Source organism: Rousettus aegyptiacus, unplaced genomic scaffold, assembly GCF_014176215.1.
Source record: "Rousettus aegyptiacus isolate mRouAeg1 unplaced genomic scaffold, mRouAeg1.p scaffold_m13_p_6, whole genome shotgun sequence".
NCBI lineage: Eukaryota > Metazoa > Chordata > Mammalia > Chiroptera > Pteropodidae > Rousettus > Rousettus aegyptiacus.
The window spans coordinates 611,533-636,315 of NW_023416309.1; the positions used below are offsets into that span (position 1 = coordinate 611,533).

The following is a 24,783-nucleotide window of genomic DNA, read 5'->3' on the forward strand; positions in this document are numbered from 1 at the left end:
ATATAGGTGTTCTAAAGATATTTTGTAGATATAATTAAAATCCATAATCAGCTGACTTTAAGGAATGGAAATTATCCTATAGAATCTGGGAGGGTCTGATTCAGTCGAAAATTCTTAAGAGCAGTGCTAAGAGTTCACTGAAGAAGAAAGTCCTCCTGTGAACAGCAGCCGCAGCCTGTGCCTGAGGTTTCTAGTTCTTAAGACTTGCCTAGTCAACCTCAACAATTGAATAAGCCAATTCCTTGCAATAAATCTCTTAATATGTATCTCTTACTGGTTCTCTTTCTCTGCTTGAATCCTTACCATTATAAGACTATTATGAATAAAGCTGCCATTAACATTCTTGTATGTAGTTTTTGTGGACATGCATTTTCAATTTCTGTTAGGTAAATACCTAACTCATGGAATTTCTAGGTTAAAGATAGATATATGTTTAATTTTATAAGAAATTGCCGAATCATTTTCCAAAATTCTTGTCCATTTTATGTTCTAGTAGCAATATATGAGAATTCTGCTTGTTCTACATCCTTGTCAACATTAAATGTCATTCTTTTTGATTTTAGCCATTCAGGTAGGTATGTAGTGGTATATCGCAGTGCTCGTGATTTGTATTTCTCCGATGACTAGTTATGTTGACCAGTATTTCACATAAGCGTTAGCCAATTGTTTATCTTCCTCAGTAACGTTTATGTTCAAGTCTTTCACCTGTTGTTTTTATTATCGACTTATAGAAAGAAGTTCTTCAAATATTCTGAATACAAATCTTTGTTAGATATTTGTTTGCCAAATATTTTTACTCTGGTCTTGCCTAAGCATTTTCCTAAAGGTGTTTTAATGTTGATCTAATCTAGTTTATTAAAAAAAAATTATTGAGGTTACTATTTTCTTTATCCTGTCTAAGAAATTTTTACCTACCCTCATGTCATAAAACCATTCTCCTATGTTTTCTTCTAGAAATTTCATAGTTTTAGTTTTATGTTTGTTATCCCCTACAGATACCAAGGGACAACTAAAGTTTTCGGAGTCCAGATTTATACACAGATTTTTCAACTGTTCAGAGTGTGGCACCCTAATCCACCACCACCCCACCACATTGAATAATGCCAATAAGATCCTTAAAATTTATTCAGTTGAATTTTGTTTTTTAATAAATCTTAGCTGTAATGTTTTCACCATAAGTATGAAGTTAACTGTGAGTTTTTTTGTAGTGATCCTTAATAAGGTAGAGGAAGTTTCTTTTTATTCTGTTTTTCTGAGTTTTAATCATGAGTGGGTATTGAATTTTATCTTTCTTGCAATTTGATTTGATTACGTGCAGTTCTTTAATGTGTTAATATGATGAATTTCATTAATAGATTTTTCAAATGTTAAACCAAAATAAATGTACAGTTGTTATGTCTTTATGATGAATGAATCATTATGAAATATTCCTCTTCATCTTTCATAATACTCTCTGACTCAAAGTCATTTTTATCCATTATTAATAAAACTATACCCATTTTCTTATAATTAGTGTTTTCATGTTTCTTTCCTTTATAAGTTTCTCCCTCTTTTTCTTTTCTTACCCTTTTTTTAATAAGCAGTCCAGATTGGTCCTGTAGAGTTTCCCAGGGTTCTGAATTTTGCTGATTACAACTTCATGGTGGTATTTAATATGTTCCTCTATTCTCTGTCTGTAAATTGATAGTTAAATGTAGAGGCCATTTGTAACCTTGATCACATTTATCATTCTTTGTGTATAAAAGCCTCAGAGTTGTTTAAGTAAACTTGTAACAAATTAACCCAGCCCTAAAAAGGAAATGAATTTTGACAGTTCATAAATAGCATGTCATAATTTGATTTTGTGGGGTTTTTTGTTTTTATTAAATATGTTCTCTGTTTTTATAAATTTATATTTTTTCCCTGAATATGAAGTCTTTGTCATAAATATTTTCAGTCTCAGACCTTTATTATATGATAGTTCAGCTGCTTGAGTTAGTCTGTTTGCATTTTATTTACTGGCAAAATTAGGGCAGTTGTACTTAAAAAAATCATTAATCTTAGTTATCAATGTTGTTTTATTTCTTCATCTTTTTTTGTTTCTCTATTTTGTATGCCAGAGTATTATCTTGCTCAGGGTTTTCAGCTTTTCATTTTACTGTTTTTCTTTTATTCTTGAAAAATCAAGTGATTATTGGGTTGACCGTAGAAATTGGAATGAGTTTAGTTAAATAGGAGCAATTTTGACACCATTCCTCCTGACACGTGTTCAGATATGATGAATTAGAAATCTATGTTATATGGCAAGTTTGATGTATATTTTCATCATATTAATATTAATTATGCTTTTTTCCCTCCTTTTTCTCTCATATTATAATATTCTGGTTTTACAAAGCATTTTTGAAGTACCTTGCCCGTTGATAGACAAATCCTAGATTTGATTTTAATGACACTTTTCTTAGCAGAGAATGTCTTTATGTAAAATTTATTTTCTCAACAGTATGAACTAAATATTACCATCAGGTTACTGACATTGAAGAGAATGAACTTTTATAAAACAGTCTGTATGCTTTCCTTATAAAAGAAGGAAATGAGTATTATAGAGCATATTTTGTTTTCTGTATTGATTGAGACAATGTATGATAAACATTGTGGTCACCTTAGGAGACATCTTTTTTTTATTTATGGGAAAAAATAACATGTCATTAAGACCAATGGTTTTTTATTGTTTTTGTGTCTTAGTTGACATTTGCCAATAAGATATTTAAAGAAAGGAGGAATAAATTTGTTAATAAAGACCTTTTAAAAGATACAGCTTTTAAGAAAATATTTCTGAAAAATAATATTGGCAGATTACTTTTTTCAGGTACTGAACAGTACAGTGAATACACAGGTTATGCCGAAACATATCGTTGGGCTCGGAGCCATGAAGATGAGAGTGAAAGGTGAGTTTGTTTCTGAATTTCTGACTTTAGTATCACATGGCCAGAAACTAAGGAATGTGGCCTCATATATTCTGCCTCCCATTTATTCTTATTTCAGAAATTTAGCTTTCCTTTAAAATTCAGTATTATAGGTTCATTAGTAGTTAAAACAGTATTACCATATGCCAAAGGGAAGAACAGTGAAATAAAAGCCAAAAGTCTAAATCAAGAACAAGAAGGGTAGCACTTTCTACAGTTCTTTTACCTCTCAGCTGTCAATTGTAAGCAGCCAGTCGTGGTTAACTTCCAAGGCCAAACTTTTTAAGAATAGGACAATTTGCCTAATGCCACAGAACAGTTGACAGCAGGACTTACAGTGAACTTTGCTGCTGCTGTCTATTTTTTATTGAAATGTATTTTTACATGTCAACATCGTTGCTTCCCCACTAAATTGGTTGGCTGGAGGTGAATTTTTGTAGAAATAGTACCTGAAAAATGTGTGTGTGTGTGTGTGTGTGTGTGTGTGTGTGTGTGTGTGTGTGAAAGAACCATTGTGGCAGAAAGAATCAGTAGTTAACCATGTAACCATATTAATCTATTCTTTGTAATAATCTCAAGTCCTGCCTCGGGTCTCTTTCCCTTTGTTTTGGTTAAAATATGTGGTTGCAGTGATTATCTATGTAGATGTTGAAGTCTTCATAATTGTTTACTGACTGACATGAAGGTTTTTATTGCTATTCTTTAATGTAGAAAGTTGTTTGACATATTAATATATGCAAGTTTGTAAGAGCTGAAATATTTGGAATTTCATGTTTCCAAAATTATTCTCACCCAGTCCTTTCTATTTCCACAGGCACTGTGCTTTGCTGTCTTTGTCTTTTTAAAAATAATTTCACACAGTCAGCAATTGAGCACAGTAGGTAGAATGTTATACTGCATTGTTACACATTTTTTGTTAACACTTGACTTGGATAGTATATGGTAATGTTACATACCCAGTGACCTAGAGCAGGTCTTGCAGAACAAAGGATGAATAAGCTCTTGTTGAAATACAACTGCAATGTCTTAAGTATTAGAGGAAAACAAAGAACTAAGTTCCTTTTGTTTGCCACCAAGCCCTTTAACCTCCCTGAGACTCATTGTAAATGATATACCCATTTACAATATGTCATATTTGTTGTTGCTTTGTAATTTTTCATTTTGTTGGTTAATGCCTGGCCATCCACAATATGTATATGTCTTGGAATCTAAAAGGAAATAGTGTTTTCTGCCTTTCTGTTTTGCTGAGACCTATAGTCATGGGTTTGTTTGTTTCTTTTTAATATTTTAATCCTGTCAAAATCTCAGAAACCTGACCCTGTGAGGGTTTTACTTTGTGAGTGCCCTTCTCCATCTCTCACCTTTCCCTCATCTGTCCTGCCTTAGGGACAACTGGCAGCGGCGCAGCACTGAAATTGTCGCCATCGATGCCCTTCACTTCAGACGCTACCTCGACCAGTTTGTGCCTGAAAAAATGAGACGTGAGCTTAACAAGGTCAGTAACCTTATTTCTTAGTTCATCTGTCAGCTGTCATTATTTACTGCCATTTTATTAATGCTGAAATTAATGCTTTCTGGTAATTCTTGCAATGTCAGTGTATCTGGCCACAGCTCTCCTGATTTAATGGATCTGTCAGCTTGTACAAGATGTACTTTCCATTTCGTAATTGTTTGATTACTGATGCCAGATAGACTGTTGCTTGACATTAAGCCCCACACATGCATTTATCTCATCAAGTGCATTATCATTGTAAAACCATATGGAATGAATGAGCCTTGAAAATTTTTTTAGACCTACCCAATGATGTTTTCTCCGCAGGGTATGCTGTCAGAATTAAAATGGATAAGCTGTAAAAGTCAAATTAATATTGTTCTATTATAGGTAAGAATAATGTGTAAATTATTTACCGATTGGGTAATTTGACATTATGATGGAATCTATGATTTTCTATAACAGTGCTCTCATTTTATTTTTTTATTCCTATTGTTAGTTCAAATTTTCGCTACTGGTAACCATATCAAATTCTGTCATACAATAAAGTGTCAATACTGTTCTCCAGATTTAGGGTCTGACCAAAACAGTTGATATTTTCTTTAGTTCCTCAGATTACTCTCAAAAACAAAAAGACTAACCCAATTCTGAAAACTTGTTTCTTAACTCCCACGAGTAAGTTTTAGTTATGGGATTGTTTAAGATAATGAGATTTGTGGTTCTGCATAGTTACACATGTGCCAATCCCTACACAGACTTTTGATAATGACAGCAGACTGGATGTACCATTGCAAGGAGATTGGGAGTGCATGCGTGGCATTCAGTATATCATCTTTGCATCTTCTCCTGAGTTTTCTCTCTGCAATGCTCCACTTATTCCATCTGAACCACCTTGTCTTTCATATTGTTAGTGAAATAAACAACCAAATAATTCAAAAAGGCTTTTTCTTCACTTATAACTTAGTAGATATTATGAATATAATTACATTTATTATCTTCTATACTAATCTACTTGAGAATCTAATTTATTATTGGACATGTATTCTTATTTATAACTTATTAGTTTATTTTAATGTTTAACATTGTCAAAGAGATCTCATAAAAAGATTGAAGAATACATACACTGTTTTCCAAAGTTGTACTTAATATAAAGATATTGTTTATCTTTTTTTTAAAAGTAATTCTACTACCAGAAAGACTGTTACTTGATATATCAATAGTTATAATTTCTCCCTTTTACCTGACTCTGAAAGTTAAGAGATTTGCCTGAAGAATATCTTTTATTATATTCGATAATTTAAAATGTTAGCCTACTTCACTCTTGTCTTAAAGCAGTTGTCTCCAAACACATGTTTTTATTATGTAGTTATCAAATAGGATTAGAAGATTTATCTTTAGATTTCTAACAGATGTTACTTATGTAGCATGTATATGTAAATTTTTCACATGGTCATTGATACTAGAAGACATTTACGTAAGGAGTAGATAGTTTGGAGAGAAATATATGAAAAGGAAATGTGTTTAAGTATGATCCTATATTAACATAGATTTAAAGGTTCCTTTTTTATGGATAAAGTTTATATTCTCAAATACCTTCTGTAGAAGCTCGATCATTCACTTTTAGAAATTATCAATAAATATGATTTTAAAAGATAACCCTGGTCATACATAAGTTTTTTCATTTTTAAATTCCCCAGGGCCAATTGATGTTCTCTACATTTACTTGTATAGCACTAACCTTCAGTTTACCCATCCTCAAAAACACCAGAAATTTTTAAAATGTGAAACCTTGGTATATGTAAATAGTTTGTTAGTTGTGTTACTAACACTGAAAAATATTTGTAGAATGTAGTGTTCTTATGAGATAGATACACTTTATACCAAAAGAATGAGTCTTTAACCTTCAAACAGAAATTTTATTCCATTCAAGTTAGTCAGTGCTAGCACACTGCCTTGCTTATGGGAACTTCTCAAAAATATTTGTAAATGAGTGAGTTACTGCTTAATTAAACTTCTTACAAATTACTAATACAGTCTTTTTTTAACATAAACTTTTTAGACATAAATACATTATCTCAAATCACTCAGAATGTTACAACTTTATAAATATTTCCTAAATATTCTTAAAATGCTAAATAAAACCCAGTAAATCCAGTGTCAATTCAAGTGTGAAAACAGGTGTAACTGTATGAAGCAGATGAATTGATTTTTAGTATATAATAATGCAGTTCTCTCTTTGTTTTCAACCTGCCATTATTTATGTCACTATGCAGTTAAATCTGATTTATATTTCATAAAAGATTCAGTCAAATGCATGTAGAAACTTTTTAGAAATTGTATAGGTAACAATAGTAAGAGTAATCACTAACATTAAATGATTGCTAGGCACTCTACTTAGCATTTGAAATTCGATGTCCAATTTAATCCTAACCACTTAGGGAGGTGTAGACAGTGGTCTTATCTCTAAATTAGAGATAATGAACTGAACCTCAGGAATTTGACTAACTTGCTCCGGGTCACACTGGTAGGCAGTGAGAAAGCTAGGACTTGAATCCAGGTTCTCCTTCCTTCAAATTACTTTTTAAAAATTTAACTCCTCCCACATAGAAATTACTATAACTATATCTGTCTTTCTAGACTTTTTACCTGTTTCAGTCTTAAGTCATTAAGAATACTCCCTGTATTTGGTTAATAGATGATCTTCTACAAGCATGTATGTATGCATGGCTTAACTTTCTCTTTTAGTCATAATCCTGTACTGTGAGCAAGCTGCCATTTGAATGCTTTTCACAGTATCCTTTTCTGTGTGATTTTTTTTTTTCAAGGAAATTTGAGTTTTTTCCCCCTAGTTTATTTATTAAATTCCCATGAAACAAGGAAATACCACAGGTATAAAGTAGCCCATCAACACCTGGGCTCACTTTGAGAGAGCACCTAATTCAGGGCCTGGCACATGGAAAAGCATTTGATAAATGTATGTTTTTTTATTCACTACTATATTTGGAAATATTTGCTCTTTTAACAAAGAATTAGTTTTCTAATTCTTTAATTGAAAATGAAGAAAGCAGTAAATGATTTTATTACATGTCATTGACAACTTAGTTAGAAAACTAATCCAGATAACTTTGGGCCTTCTGAATTAAAGCATTCCATCATTTATTATTTGTACTTACCTATTAAAATAGAATTACAAATTTTAGTACAAGCAATGGGAAGTTTTCTATAAAATGAATAGCACAACTTGGAGAGAATATTAAATGTTTTACATTTCACTGTGTTTTGTCACACAGTTTAAAGCAGAAGCCTGTATTAAGTCACTTTAGAGATGACTTGCGCAATTTTTTTTTTTTTTCACATGCCAGAGAGAAAATTGGTGGGAATAGAAAAACTTATTTTTTCTAAATGAAGCAACAGAGCATCTTCAAAATTCAGTGTGGATTTTTGAACTCAAAGCGGTCTATCTGCTAGTTTTAGGCATTACTCACCAGATAATAGTAGAAAGGGCAATCCTACAAGGTGCTTTATTACCTCTGGAAATAGTCTGCTCCATTCAGGCTCCACCTATCCTGCAAGAAGAATTGGTTTTTAAAAAGAAGAATTAGTCTCCTTTTATCTAACTGATACTCAGAAGTAATGTTTAATCCTGTGAGAGATCAACTGGATGACATTCTAGAAGAGAATTATTTTTGTGGGCAGAAAGATTCTGACTCCAGTTTATAAAAGTGGCAAATAGCTCAGAAAGGAAAGAAAATCATCTGTGAAAAGTTGTGTTTAGCCATGTTAGATTCATTCAGGTAAAATTAAATAATGAATATATTTCATAGAGGCTTTTGGAATGGGTTTGTTATTAAATTAGAGCTTGAATAACAAAACCAGTTATTTCTAAGTTCAACATCTAATCATTTATAATCTTAAAGTATGAATTATTTTACTTTTTAAACAATGTTTCAAAATGTATCACTTTTAGTGGGTTTTCCATTAAGTCTTTCAATATATAGAATCAGAATAACCAGAGAGATATCTAATCTAATCCTTGATCTCATACATGAGGAAACCAAAGTCTGCATAATTCTTTCATTTTTTTTTTCCGGCTTTAATGAATTATAATAATAGACAATTAGTTGCTCGTATTTACTTTGTACAATTCAGTGAGGTTTTTTTTTTTTCAGTTATAGTTGGCATACAATAATATTTCAATTGTACAGCATAGTGATCAGAGATCCACATAACTTGCAAAGCAATCACCCCACTAAATCTAGTACCCTCTTCACCCTTACATATTTATTACAACATTATTAACCATCTTCCCCATGCTACACTCTACATCTCCATGTCTGCTCTGCCACTATCCATTTGTACCTCTTAATCCATTTGCCTTTTTTTTGCCATCCCCCCAACCAACCCCCTTCCCATGTAGCAGCCCTCAAAATATTCTCTGTATTTATGAGTTCATTTCCATTTTCGTTGTCGATTTTGTTCTTTAGATGCCACATGTATGTGAAATCAGGTGATATTTGTCTCTCTCTATCCAACTCATTTCATTCAGCACAATACCCTCTAGGTCCATCAAGGCAATATTTTTCCACCCCCTTCCTTTTAGTCTATCTGTGTCTTTTAACCTGAACTGAGTCTCTTGTAGGCAGCATATGTAGGGGCCTTGTTTTTTTTTATCCTTTCAGCTACTCTGTCTTTTGGTTGGAGCACTTAATTCTTTTCCATTTGAGGTATTTGTTGATAGGAATGTAGTTATAACCATTCTTTATTCCCGTTTTTGATACATGTTGTTTCTTCTTAAAGAAGTCCCTCCAACATTTCCTATAATACTGGCTTGGTGTTGAAATTCCATTAGCTTATTTTGTCTGGGAAGCTCTTTATCTGTCCTTCGACTCTAAATGATAGCTTTGCTGGATAAAGAATTCTTGGTCGTAGATCCTGGGTTTCCATCACTTTAGATATTTTGTGCCAAGCCCTTCTGTCCTGCGTGGTTTCTTTTGAGAAATCAGCTGCCAGTCTTATGGGTGCCCCCTTGTAGGCAACTAACTTCTTTTCTCCTGCTGCTTTTAAGAGTCTCTCTTTGTAGTTAACCTTTGGCATTTGTGTTATGATGTGTCTTGGTGTGGGCCTCTTTGGGTTCTTCTTTCTTGGGACTCTCTGAGCTTCCTGGGGTTGTATGTCTAGTTCCTTCACCAGGTGAGAGAAGTTTTCCATCATTATTTCTTCAAACAGCTCTTCAACATCTAGTTTGAATGGATATTTTGACATTTAATAATGTCTTATAGGCTCCTTAAATTATTATTATAGTCTTGGCTTCCTTTTTCTTGCCATTCGGATTGATTCTCCTTGGCTTCCCATCCTCTATGTCAGTGTTCTGATCCTCTTTTTTGTTTTTTTATCCACTCTGTTTATTCCATCTAATATACTCTTCATCTCAGATAATGTATTCCTCATTTCTGACAGATTCCCTTTTATAATTTCCATTTACATTTTTATGCTTTTTATCTTTTTGTTAAAGTCATCACTGAATTCATCTACACTTCCCCTAAGTTCATGGAGCACCTTTACAACCAGCGATTTGAACTCTGCATCTGTTAGATTGCTTGACTCCATTATTCCTGGATCTCTGTTTTGTTCTCTCATACGGTTTCTGCTTCTTTGTCTTCCCATTCGGCTGCCTTCTGTGTCTGCTTCTATGTACTAAGCAAAGCTCCTAAGTCTCCCGGTCTAATTAGTGCCTCTTTGTGTAGTAGGTGTCTAGTGGCACAGTCCTGAGAGGAGAGTTCAGCTGCAGGCCAAGTTTAGCCCCAGCCTGTGCCTCTCCAGGGCCACCTGTCAAGATTCAGCAAGCAATCCACAGATGCCGTGCTTATAGTTGCCTCAAGAAACCACACCAGAGACCAAGGCCAGCTGCCACCAGTGTGAGTCTTGGCACTGCTCAGCAAGGTGCACCTGACTAGCTGAGGACACACCTGGACGTGGCTTGGGTGTGGCCACAAGTTGTGGGAGGCGGAGTTTCAGGGAATCCCCTGGGCAGAGTGACCTCTGTTAACCAGTATGATGTTGTTTTAGCTATGGCAGCATTGAGTCCACACACTGGGAGGGGGAGGGCTGAACAGAGGAACAATGAATACTGCCTGCACTTCTGCCCAGGAGAGAGCCTCACCTCCATCCCTCACTCCGACAACTCGATGCCCCTCTGTAAGTCTCTGGTGCCCCCCAAGCAGCCAACCGGGCACTGATGCTCAGGGCCAAGAGGTCCGTCACCACGAAAGTCCATTTGTGGGCACAGCCCCTTTTAGAGGCATCTACAGCTGCTGGCTGCTGCTGCTGCTGCCGCAGCTTCTGTTCCACTCAGTCGCTTGGGACCAGGCAGCCTTCAGTCTTCGTCCCCTTCTACCTTCTACCATTGCAGGTTGATTAATTATTTCTCTTCCTAGTTATAGTGCTGTCGTCTGTATCCCAGGTGACTCTCCTTGTTTTTTGCTCCGTGTTTCTGTCACAACTTTGATTTGGTCACAACTTTGATTTGGTCGCAAGAGAGATGAACAAAGCCTATTTTACCTATGTGATTTGTTTTTTCAATTCTTTCATTTTATATTGCATTTTTAAAAAGCAAGATTGGTTTACTAACGTTACAATTATTTTTAAAGACAAAAATATCACCCATAATTCTACCTTTCAAATAGTTGTTTTCATTTGTAAAGATCTTTCTACATGAACAGTCCATTTCATATTAAAATGTTCAAAAGTTACTTACAATTTTGTATTTACTTATTTAATTTAAGCATGTATTATAAATATTTTAATTACTTTCTAATAATCTTCATAATGTGTTTAATACTCACGAAATTGGTTGGATTGATATACTCAATTACTTTGTGAACAATTAGGTAGTTCCAAGTTTTTCTCTATTATACATAGTATAGTAATAAACATATTTATACTGTTGCTATTTAATCGAAAGTAATTTACAAAGTTATTACTGAATCTGAAGATAATTTTAAGCCTCCTAATTAATATCATTTTATTATAGTCTAAAGATTTTTTTAATTTGTTTATTTTTATTTTAAATATAGTTGGTATACATTATTAAATTAGTTATACTAGTTTCAGGTGTATAATATAGTAATTTGACATTTTTATACCTTACCGGTGATCACACCACCAATTCTAGTCATCATGCTAACTTAACACAATATTATTGGTTATATTCGCAAGATTCTTAAGGATTTTTAAAATATTTTTGTTTTTAAGAAATTACAATATTCTAAAAGCTCAGGACATCAGTATCAGTACCAGCTACGTATTAATTTAAGTTAAACAATTATTGTAGATTGACTTCATATTAACTAAGCAACTCTTTAAGAACAGTATTTGTTAAATTATTAATCTAGCAAACAGTATAATATATTCACAGTATGTGAAGATGTAGTTTAATTGCATCTCCTTGGGCCTGCTAAAATTAATGTTGAAGACTCAGTTCTTACTTAAGGTTATATATGCTCATGCATGTCCATGCATGGATGTTTATGACTATTCCCCTGAGTACTAGCTGTTTCCTGGGCCCAGTTCTGGGCCTCTTGGAATTTTGCAACTGTTTTCTTTGCTTCTTTCTACATCACTATCTTCAGTTCTTCCTGGCTGGGCTCTAGGTTTTAATTTTAGATACCAATATTTTCCTCCTGCCTCTTGCTTCTTAAAGCTCTCTTTTGAAATTTTCAGGACTCCAAAATTATCTTCCCTCTCTTTCCATCAAAACTCATTCTGAGATATGAGTTTTCATTGATATTTTCTACTTACTGTCCTGAGGTATAAATGCTTTCTTTTTTACCCCCCGTTTAAAGTTGTTAGTTGTTTAACTAACTCTGTCATTGGGGAATGTCATGTCAGTTCATAACTAAAGCTTGAGCTGGCTTTCTTTGAAGTCTTACTGTACTGAGAAATCTCTTCAAGTGTTCTGACTCTAGGCAGAGAAAAAGTATGTATTGCCTGTGGGGAACTCTTGAGAGCTCTTAGTACCTTACCCTATGAAGTTAAGAACTTTGCAACTCTTTTTAGGTCTCTGTCCTAATCCAGTCTTTGTTTTTTCAGTTACTCCTGTAAAAGGAAGGGATTCCCTGATTAGTGGCCCTGACCTCATATCTAGCATTTGAGGGATCCTTCTTACTGGAGAATAGAAAAGCATGGGTTGTCTCTCTAAAGGGGATTCATACGAGCTTGCTGCTTTTTTCCTATTTCTGACCTTGGAAATGCTTGCCTTTAACAAAAATAAAAGAATTTTGTATTTAATTATAAAAAGTTATGCTTTATATCTAATTACTATGTAATTATTTTATATCATTTAATTTCTATCTTGCTAATTTTCAAAGTTTGATTTTATTTGATGAAAACACCAAGTGCAGGTTAATTTCATTTTTATTGTTTGTTCTAGTTATGGCTGTTTTTTAAGATAGACTTTTTTTGGTAAAATTGGCTAATACTTTATATTAGATTTTGCTTCTAATAATCTAAATACTTCAAATTCTCTGTTGTTAGGCTTTATTTTCACTAAGCTATTTTTGCTCATTAAAGTTAGCCCAGACAGCAGTGAGGAAGAAACTAAACCATTCTGACAGTATAAAACAGAAATGACACAAAACTAGGAAGCTAAGAAATCTTCCTCCTGATTTTGGCATGGTAGGAGAATTTGATAGGAAATCAAGTGGCAGAGTTATATATTCCAACAGTGAGTTTGTTCTCCCTTTTGTTGGCATAAAGCAAAGAGGTTGTATCTTTCAAGAACCTGCTAAAAAAGTTGAGGTCTTTGATATTTTTTTACCTGAAAGAGTTTTTCAGATGCTTCATACATCTGGTTATACATGTAATTTATGAGTAATGGTCTGGTAACGACTTGTAATTAATATCTGTCAAGATTTACAGCCTAGGAGAGGGTGGAAGGAATAGCCTTGTTAATTTACCCAGACAGTGTATAAATTTTTTATACCTTTGTGGAAACTTCAGAGAGCAATTTGCTATATTTCTGTGTGGTTTTCATAGAGCATCTTTATTCTTGCTTTTTCCTTGGGAACATTTGTCACAGATCATTCCTTTTATTTTATTTTATTTACTATTATTCATAAGCTATATTTTAGGCTTCCTGTTGTACTTGACAGAGCCAAGGGAAGATTTGCTTGGCTATTATATACAACTTCTAAATATAGTCTGATAGTTTTAAAAAACTAAAAACCCTTAAGAGGCAGAAAAACCAACTAGACCGATAGCAAAGAAATGGAAATCAGAAACTCTAGAGCCTTAAACTGCAGTCTTCTCATATACAAAATGAACTGTTCATGTAATTAATACTTAGCATCCTTGGGATATATTGTTATTTTCTCAGGTTACTGGCCAATTTTTAAATATTCTGTAAAACAGAGCTGTGAAACTAGAAAATCTTGGAGCTGGAAGGGATCCTAAGGTTATTTTGTAACTAGGTGTAGGAATTCCTTTTGCATATAATTGCTTGTTCATTGGTAAGCATTTCAATGGCAGGAAGCACATTTAAATCTAATCCTAGTTATTAATCTAGTCCCAATAATTCAAAGAGCGAGTGCTGAGGAAGCATGATAGTAATAATTCTTTACCTTAATGAAAAAATGGTGATCAGATGCATTCTAATAAAACAGTGTCTTAAGTGTCTTTCCTGGTAGTTTGTAATTGTGGTACTATCAGTTCTTGAAATATCTCTGATATCTCTTTCTGTGTTTGAATCAGAAAAAAGAAACAGACTGTATTGGTTCAAGAGCTTTGATTTGACCAGCATCAAAGCAAATAAATATTAGAATTGATCATGTCTTACTGTCCTCCATGTATAATCCTACAATTTTCTACTTTCCCCCTCTACTTTGGCCCCTAAGAAAGAAAGGAAAGATAACACAAGCTTGATCATGGATAGTGATCCAAGTACATCAGTAAAAACGCCTGTTAGTGTCTAGCCATTCATGTGCTTTGATGTTTCTTTCATCCTGCAGGCTTACTGTGGATTTCTCCGTCCTGGAGTTTCTTCAGAGAATCTTTCTGCAGTGGCCACAGGAAACTGGGGCTGCGGTGCCTTTGGGGGTGATGCTAGATTAAAAGGTGAGTAGATAAATTGTTATAAGGATAATAGCATTCTGATTTGGTGGAAAAGTTAGTTCTACAAACTGGAATTCTAATGTTTTATCAGAAAAAACCACAAAGATCTAAGATAAGAGAAAAAGAATACTTGACACCATCCTCTTTTTCTTAGTGTTTAAAGAAATTCTTATTTTCATTTGCTATTTCCCTTCAGAGATCACTTATTTCTCTGATCTACCAGACACAGTATTTAGAATAGAGAGAGGGAAGAGTCCAAAATGACTTTGAAGTTTCAAACCGAAACACCCACTCAGGTGCATTTCTTCACATAAGTGATTTTGTGGACAGAGCTATTTCGTTGACTCATTCGCTTATCAAACTTACTGTGCATTAGCTGTGCACTGGGCACTGTGGTTGGCTCTGAGAATACAAAGATGAATAAGATGTGGTCCCTGCTTTGGAATTCATAGTCTAGCATATGAAAGAGAGGCATAGGCAAATGTAGCACACAGTAATAGAAGTTTACAGTGTGTGGGAGTATAGCTTGAGAGAGCTGCATGAATGACATAGATAAGAAGGCCTTTAGGTACCCAAGGATAAACATTTCTTGAATTTTATTATTTGTGGTATTAAAAAATCACAAAACCTTATCAACAAAGCTATGGGCTACCTTATGACATTTGCTCTATTCTCAAAATTATTAGTTATAGAAAATAGTATTATATCATTACTTAGGATGGCTACAGGTCTGACACAAACTGCAATACAATCCTGATACTAACTACCTAGAGTTAGCATATACCTCGCAGGTTAAAGGCAGAGTCCTCCACAGGATTGCCCCTATTTCAGGCTCTAGCCAAAAGTCTAGGGTTGAGGTAGGTGTTACCCCTGGCCACCCATGCATCTGACCAACTGGCTACCAATTTGGCAAGTTCACATGATTCCCCTCAGGTTTGATAATTTACTAAAGTGATTCACAGAACTCAGGAAGGTGCTATTACAATTTTATTATAAAGGTACACATAGGGTGAGATCTGAGAGCTACTACAAAGCATCCATGTCCTCTCCTGGTGATGTCAGGTCAGTCACTCTCACAGCACATCAATGTGTTTGCCAACCAAGAAGCTCCACTGACCTTTGGTGTCCAAAGTTATTATTGGGACTTCGTACATAGTCATCATTGGATTGTTTGACCTTTTGTATCCAAAGTTTTTATTAGGATTTTGTGCATAGGCATCATTGGATTGTTGGCCACATCAGTAAACTTCATTTCCAGCCTTCCCTTTACTCCTTGGAGGTCAATAGCTGAAAATCTCAATGCTGAAGCTATCAAGGGGCCTACTAGGAGTCACCTCATTATCATAATAAAGACACTCACTCAGGGAATTCCAAGAGTTTTCGAAGCTTCTGCCAGGAACCCAGGACTAAGACCAGACAAATTCTTTGTTATATTACACTTATCAGCGTAACAAGAAAACAAAGCAAACGTAAAAGAGCCAGCTGGCCTTGGTAGTCAAACTGGATGTAAATAAATTCCATCATGTTGAAAATAGAATAGTTGAGTCTGTCTTAATTTATGAGTCTTATTTTTGTAAAAATCACACATCATATTTTAAATCCAGAAAGTTATCATTAAGTATGTGAAAATCACCAGAATTCACTGTTAACTTTCTGGTGACTATCTTTTCTGACAATTCTATGTCACGATCTGTGTAACCATTTAACATTAATAGGATAACACCATATATTCTATGCTGTAACTTACTCACTTTGAAAATCACACAGTCTCATGGATGGCTTTCATTACCCATAAGTGCAGATCTACTGTTGACATTTTTAAATAGCTACATGCCTTTCTGTTTTATGTACATATACCATAGTTTATTTTACTGATTCTCTATTCATAGATAATTGATTTATTTTCTTTATATTTTAAGCAATACTATAGCATATAATTACATGTTTTATATAATCGTTTTCTTAGGATTAAGACTAGAAGTAAGATTAATGATTCAAAGGATATATATACTTTATATTTTGATACTTGTTGCAAATTGTCCTCCTGAAAGACTGTATCGAATTCCATTGTCTTCCTTGCATAGGCAACCTCACAAAGAAGGGAGTGTCGAACTTTTTACTTTCTCTGAGGTTCAATAATTTTTATATGTTTATTGGCCATTTTTACTTGTTTTGTGAATTGTTTTTTCCCATCTTCTGCCCATTTAGCTCTTAGAGAGTTGTTTTGATTTTTCATTGGCTGGTAATAACTCTTTGTATATTAAGGAATATTAATTATTAACTATCACATGTTGCAGGTATTTTTCTCAGTTCTTTCATTTATTTCAGTCTGTTGGGTTATTGTCATATGGAATTAATTTTTATGTGTTCAGATTTTTTGTGGTATGCTTAAAAAATCTTTTCTGTTTCTTCATTCTTAAGAGTTTTGTCCACATTTTCTTCATATTCAAAAACAAAAACTGCATCTATTTTCAGTGTTTTGAAAGTCTATAGAAAAAGGATTTCTGGTTTTTATTTTATGAAATTCTTTGTCATCCTGAATTTGTTTGAGGAAACCTGTTTTTCACTCTGGACTTATTGATCTTGTGACAGACACTTTTTTCTGTTGTCTCTTAAGTAAAATGAATGAGTACGTTCATGTCATGAATCCAGAAACCAGGTCTGCCATAAGCCTTGGTCATTTGTGATGGACAATTTGGGAAGCTTTATAAATGCGTTTGTTTTATTTCTTTTCTTTATGATACAGAGTTCAGACTGCTACTTTGCTTCCTCTGGTGACTAACAAGCATAGTACAAAACTTTGCATTGTATAGTTCATTTTTGCAATTATCGAGATTTAAACTTTGGAGTGACTTTTGACCATTTTGTCTTCTTTATTTGCTTGAATAATCATAAAAATTGTAAGCAGTCATAATGTCCTTGGGTGGGGGATTGTTTACTAAAAGTGATTTTGAACAGAAAGAAGTTTGGTATATCTCTGTAATGAAATATTATGCAGGCATTATTATTAACTATTGCAGAAATATAACTGCTGATATGGAAGGATGTTTTTGGAATCTGCCAAATTGGGAGGAAATGCACAATCTATGTAATATAAACCTTTTAAAAATTAAATTATGAGCATAAAATCTTATACACATATTTAAGATTCTCTACGTTTTATCTGTTTATGTGCAAAGGTCAGTTGTGGTCTTGAGGTGAGGGATATAGATGTTCTTTATTTTCTTTTTAATCTGTATTTTTCTGTTGTAAGCATACATTGTTTTTGTTAAAATCAAAAAAACTTCTGGCAACAGACATTGGGAGCATTGTGCTAAGTGAAATGAGTAAGACATAGAAAGACAGATACCATATAATCTTACTTACATGTGGAATCTAAAAAAAATAAACAAAACACCAAACTTGTAGATAGAAAGAACAGATTGGTGGTTGCCAGGGGTTGGAGGTTGGGGTGAAACTGGTGAAGGGAGTCAGAAGGTACAGACTTCTAGTTATAAAATGAATGAATCATGGGGATGTAATATAACATGGCAACTATAGTTAATAATACCATATTGTATTTTTGAAAGTTGGTAAGAGTAGACATTAAAAGTTCTCATTCCGAGAAAAAAATTTTTGTAACTATGCATGGTGATGAATGTTAACTAGATGTAATGTGGTCATCATTTCTCAGTATATTCAAATATCAAATCATTATGTTTTACACCTAAAACTAACATAATATTATAATATAATATGTCATATCTCAGTTGTTTACAACATGTCCTTGGGTTTAGAGAGGCTTTTGTGAATTCGACCTCAAAGGCAAGGGAAATAAAAACAAAATTAAACGAATAGGACTACATCAAATTAAAAAACTACTGCACAGCAAAAGAAACCATCAGCAAACAAAAGAGGCAACCAACTGAATGGGAGAAGATATTTGCAGCTTCCAATAAGGAGCCAATATCCAAATATACAAAGAATTCAACAATTAAAAAACCAAACTCTTTAATTAAAAAGTGGTCAGAGCACCTGAACAGACACTTCTCCCAAGAAGACATAAATGGACATATAAAACAATGCTCAGTTTCATTAGCTATTACGGAAATGCAAATCAAAACCACAATGAGATACCATGTCACACCTATTAGAATAGCTGACATCAACAGGACAAATAATAAAAAGTATCGGAGAGGTGGAGAAAAAGGAACCCTCAAACACTGCTGGTGAGAATGTAAATTGGTACAGCCACTATGGAAAACAGTATGGAGCTTCCTCAAAAAAATCAGTATAGAGTTATCTTATGACCCAGCAATCTTTTTTCTGGATGTCTATGCAAAAAACTTGAAAACACTTACCCATAAAAGATGTTCATTGCAGCATTATTCACAGTGGCCAAGACATAGAAACAACTAAAATGCCCTTTGGTAGATAATTGTATAAAGAAAATGTGGTATGTATATACAATGGAATATTATTCAGCCATAAGACAAAATGAAACACTACCATTTGCCACAACATGGATGGATCTTGAGAGTGTTATGCTAAGCAAAATAAGTCAGGCAGAAACAGTTGAGAACCATATGATTTCACTTATATATGGGATATAAAACTGAAAGCAACAAATGCACCAGATGAACAAACTCATGAACACGGACAACAGTTTGGTGGTTACCAGAGGGAAAGGGAGGAAGCAAGGCAGTAGAAAAGGGGTTAAATACACGGTGACAAAAGGAAATTTAACTTTGGGTGGTGAACACACAATGCAGTATACATATGACACATTATTGAATTGTACACTTGAAACCTATATAATTTTTTAACCAATGTCACCACAATAAATTGAATTTTTTAAAAAAAAAAAATGAGTTAAAAATGTCAACCATCTGACTGGTATAAGCCCCTCTTTTACAAGACTACCTTCTCATTAGCTATATTGCAGACATGTGCAAAGGGGCACTTAAATCCTAGATTAATTTCCAGAAGAAGAGAAAACCAAGAAAGATGTTTGCTAATAAACCACTACTAAGGAGATAGAGCAGTTGCATAAAGAAAAATCAGAGGCTATGGTCCAAGTCAGTGTAGCAATAGATGATCAAATGTTGGACAACTAAAACCCTCTGAGAGAAGATAAACACGGGGCCAATAGTAACTTTTTCTCTACTGGCCAGCTTTCTCATGAAGACTCTTCTAATGCTATCAGCTGCTATCCCTACCTTATAAAAGAAGGAAGGGAGGATAGTTTTTTTAAAAATTATGAAGGGAGAACTCAGGAATGTGTAAATTCATAAACTTGTATTTCTTTAGAAATAAGGCTAAATATTTTTAATATGCTTGTTGTCTAACTGTGCATAAGTTGTACAATTTATTACAATTTAATTTTGAATTGCTTTCATTGTATATTATACTTATAGCTATTCATAGAATACTTTCCATACATTCATTCATACAACAGATGCTTATTAACAACTTTCTTCCCCAGGCAACCAATGGCCCTAGGAACCAAAAGGTAGGATAGAAGAGACATGAGGAAGAGGGAGGAGCTTGGTGCCTGTCCACTAGCAGCAGCCGGTTACCTCCTGCACACCAGTATTAACAAAGGGTCTCTCTCTGACCTCCTGACCTTCCATCTTTTTGAGTATGCTGTGGAGGCCCATGGAAAAGCTTCTGAGTGATTGTAAACTTTACTTATTTCTGTGGTCCTAACTATTCCAAAGTGACCGCCTAGTCCACACTTGGCTTTTAAAATTTTGTTAGTTTTAGCTAATTTATTCTCACCCATTTGTATGGTGGCCACCTCTTTCTCCTGTGCTCTTTCGAAGATAATAGTTTCTGTTTCATCTCTTGGAGGGGCTTGTCATGCCAAAGTGGCCTTGTAAACTCAGTTCCCTGGTAGACTCATGAAAAGTTACGATTCCATAGATCACTTTTCCTTTTCTCATTGTTAAGGTAGAAGCAGTGTTTTTTTGGTTTTGAGTTTTTTGTTTTGTTTTGATTTAGGTTTGTTTTTTGCAACTTTATTCATTTCATCTCAGTAGAGACAGTGGTGTGGGCTCCTGCCCTAAGTGTACACCAGGACTCCTTTGTTTAAAACTTCTGTGGAAATACTCTAATTTGAACAACTTAGATCACTTTCCCATCACTTGGACCAAATCGTTGTAGCCCATGAGTCAGTAAACACTGGATACATCTCCTAATGAGATCAATAGAATTTCTAGTTGGTTTTTATTACATGTTTACATTCAACAAAAAGTTTTCTGAGATCATAGAAATTTATTTATAAATGAGCTTTCTTTTATACCTTATGTCCCATTTATATCAAACCTAAATGATGTTTTCACTAGTTATTTTGCTATGTGCAATCAAGATAGCTAAAATCCAGAAAAACCATTGTTCTAGAGAAGATGTGAACCCGAACAATGCTAATAAATCATTTTCTACCTTGCTGTGGTTGTCCTAGCTTATCACTTTGGTTTTGGGGTTTGTGGAAAGTCCGGTTGTGGAAGCAGGGAAAGAGTGACTCAAAAAAAGTAGAAGGTAGAGGAATAGAATTATTAGGCCAGGTTACCCCAATTTGTCTGCCACAGGTTCCTCTTTCCTTTGCTTCCTTCTGTCAGAACAGTCTCTATTTTTCTCAGCTTTGCTTCTACATACTTGAGTAAAATATCCCTTCCTTAACATTTCTGCTTTGTTCTCATCAGTAGGGCCCAGTGCCTAGAATGGAGTCTTGTATGGTAGTGCATTCAAAGTGTCTAGTAAGCAGAATGGTTATCAGCACCTTGGAGATGTCACTGAATGAGTGGATCTGGGAAAGGGCTTTGGGAATTTTTTTTAACTCTGGGAGTTGCTGGTGTTCAGCCGTGTGTAATAAACGCCACATTCTCTTTTTAGTTTGCATAATTATCCTTCAGTTTATAGCCTCATTTTTAAGATGAAGAGACCAAGGTTTGTAGAGAAGCTAATAAACCTGCCCAAAGAGAACCACTTACTAGTCACATTTAAACTTGGCCTAACTTCCTCAAAAACCAATATATGTTGTTGTTAAACATGTTCAATGCAGTGTGTGTTGTAGGGATTATACTAAATGTTTTTCTTTACATGTATTAGCTTATAACAGCCTTTTAGGTAGGTTTTATTTTTACCTTTATAGGTGGGATAACTGAGACAGAGAGAGATAAGTAACTAGCCTGGAATCACGGGGATATCAAGTGGCACTGCTAGGATTCAAACCAGGATTAATCCCCAAGAGCCCAGTGTATGTGCTCTTGCTATTTAATCTAATCTTTATTGACCACAAACTGTATCTGGATGAAGATTTGAGAATTAGCATTCTAGAGATTGTGGTTGAATTCTTGTAGGGGGGAAACAAAGCAGATGAAAGGACCAAAGATTGAGCCTTTGGTAATATCTACTGTGGGTTTGGTGGGTGGGGACTGGGGTAGGCAAGTGGTGTCAATATTAAAAACAGAAGCCAGAGCACAAGATAATTAGGGAATAAGATTGGCCTGGAAGAGTGAACTAAAAGCTTTTGGGGCTGGCAGCAGTGCTTACACTTTCAGGATAATGGGGGCATGAGAGCTCCCAAAACACGTTGGGTTTCATTAGAAAGACTTCAGTAGTACTTTCAAATCTATACTATTTTAGCCTGCTTGCAGACCTACATTTAAATAATGTAAATAAAAAATTCGAGGCGATTCATCTGATTGGCATATGGTAAGTTCGCTTGGAATAGAACAGATTGACTGGCATTTCAACTTTTCAGCATAGTGATGAGGGTGCAAGTCCTTCAATCAGACTGCCGGGGTTTGAATCTTACCTCCATAGTTTTCTGGCTCTGTACTTGTAGATAAATTACCCCTTTGGTGCCTGTATTTCTTTATTTTCAAAATGGAGATAGATAATACTGATATTTACCTCATTCAGTTTCTCTAAGGATTGAGTTAATCATAAATCTTGAGTTTGTGCTTAGAAAGTTACTAGAACTGTTAAGCATTCCGTATTAGCAGTTGTTATTAATTTTATATGTTAATGGTCTTAAACCACACCTGTGGTGTGAGTATCCATCATTTTACTAATTTTTTTTTTGATTCATCTGTTGCAGGAAGACACTGTGAATTGTTTTTTGATGTTATTCATATTTATTTGAATTTCTTTCATAGCTTAACATTGATGCCAGAAAGAAAATTAAAACCAAGCTCCCTGCAGGTTAATTTAAGTAATTATTTTGGCACCTAGTTGTGTTTGATGTTAGAATTTGATACTTTTATATTATACTTGGAGTCAGTCCACAATACCTATTAGATTTATGATACAAGAGAGTTCACTTAAGTCATAAGACATAATTCTCTAGATTTACAGAGGTCTTGGAGATGCAGATAGTGAGGTCTGAATTCAGTTCTGTTTAAAATGATCTTGTGTGATTACTGATTTATCTAGATTTAAGAGTAATATCTATTTCTGAAAATTTTATTTATGTATTTATAGCAAGGGGAAAATTATAGCAGAAATTATGGAATTCTACACTCCGAAAGAGTCTTTAGGGATCCAATTGAACTTCATTACATAGCTGGGGGAAATTCCGGAAAGAGAGTTAAGTGACTTGGCTAGTCATAGAGCTAGATAGCTAGCAGAAGGGTGAGCACTGAACTAGGTCTCCTGTCTCCAGTTCCAGCATGCTTATGTTAGTGTGTACCCAAACAGAAACAGATGTGAAATTAAGATTGTAATGTGAATTGGTTTCTCTTATTAGGATCTAGCCTTTTTTTGGTAGCACCGTCTAGCTTAGCTCTAAGAGCATATCCACAGGGACAAAATTGCCTGGGAAACATTTAAAAAATAAATTGGGAGATAAATTTTAAATGCTTTTATTAATATTTCATATTCATAAATTACAAATGACCAGTTATCTAGTATTTCTATATATAAGGAGGAAGTAGGACTATAAGGACATTTCTTGGGTCTCCCTCCCCTTTTTTAAATAGGAAATTTGACTTAAAGTCAAATTTTCATTCAAACAAAAAGATTGGTAAAGGTAGGCGACGATTCATTGGTTTTCATTTTTATGTGTAGTTTAAGTTAATTAGGAACCTTTTGAAATTTAGTGTACTGAAGCTTTAATATATACGTAAGTTGGTTGAGCAGTTTTAATTAAGATATCTCTATTTTGAGATTAATTACTTTCAATACTTTGAGATTAATGAGGCCTAGTCATGGTACTTCACATGTTGTGGGTACTCAATAAATATTAGTTTGGAAATTAGGACAGACTTTGATATTTTAGGATCTCACATGTAGTGTAATGTCTTAGATTCTTTCTCAAATCTGGGGATGCTCAACCGTGTCAAATTTACAAGTTAAATTTAAAAATATTTTTCCTTTCTTACATAAGTTTATAAACTTCTTATTTGCAAATAATTTCAAATTTATCAAAGTTACAAAAAATAAAATTAACACCTCTGTGTATATACATATACTGTATCTACATACACACAATTTTTTTCTGAACCATTTGAGCTTAAGTTATAACATTATGCCCATTTCCTACATACTTCAATGTTTCTTAAGAAGAAAATATTTTCTTATACAAACACATTATAGTTATTATGTTCATAATTATACATCGATAGAATATTATCTACTCTTATTATCTATGTTCCAATTTTGTTAGGTGCCTTAATAAAACCATTTATAGCCCTTTTGCCCTCCAGTACTGGGTCTAGAATCAGGTTTTGCATTTAATTGTCACGTCTTTTGCCTCCTTCTGAATCTAGAGTATTTCCACAGGCATTCTTTGCCTTTTATGACATCAACATGTTTGAAAAATAAAATGTTCCTTGAGTTTGTCTGCTGTTTCTTCATAATTAGGTTGAGGTTATGCATTGTTGGTTAGAGCACTATATAGGGGATAGTGTTTAAAGGCACTTTATGACCATCTGACCACATTGGTGATGTTAATTTCGATCACGCAGTCAAGGAGTTGTCTGATCTCTCCACTGTATAGACAGTGAGTTTTTTTTTTTCTTGTAGCTAATAAGTAGTCTATGGAAAGACACTTGCAAAATTTCCCTTAGATTTAGCATCCTTTAATGATTTTTGCCTGATTCAATCTTTACCATGATGGTTGCAAAGAGAGAATTATCTCGTTCTCACACTTCCTCCACAATTCTTGGTTAGTTTTTGGCTTTTTTCTGTGAGCAAGAGCCCTCTTTCCTCTCCTCTTATTTATTTACTATGTATTATTGGTGTGGATTCAGAAATTCA

At 34.1% G+C, this 24,783-nt stretch overlaps 1 protein-coding gene across 3 annotated transcripts in view; it reads left to right on the forward strand.

Moving 5' to 3' along the window:
* PARG (poly(ADP-ribose) glycohydrolase) overlaps nucleotides 1-24,783 on the forward strand; it is a 115,233-nt gene that overhangs the window by 86,633 nt on the left and 3,817 nt on the right. For all 3 annotated transcript variants that reach the window (XM_016140947.2, XM_036223548.1, XM_016140948.2), the window contains 3 exons: nucleotides 2,846-2,924; nucleotides 4,329-4,437; nucleotides 14,439-14,544. In XM_016140947.2, the coding sequence (XP_015996433.2) occupies nucleotides 2,846-2,924; nucleotides 4,329-4,437; nucleotides 14,439-14,544 (294 nt within the window). The remainder of the gene's footprint in view (nucleotides 1-2,845; nucleotides 2,925-4,328; nucleotides 4,438-14,438; nucleotides 14,545-24,783) is intronic.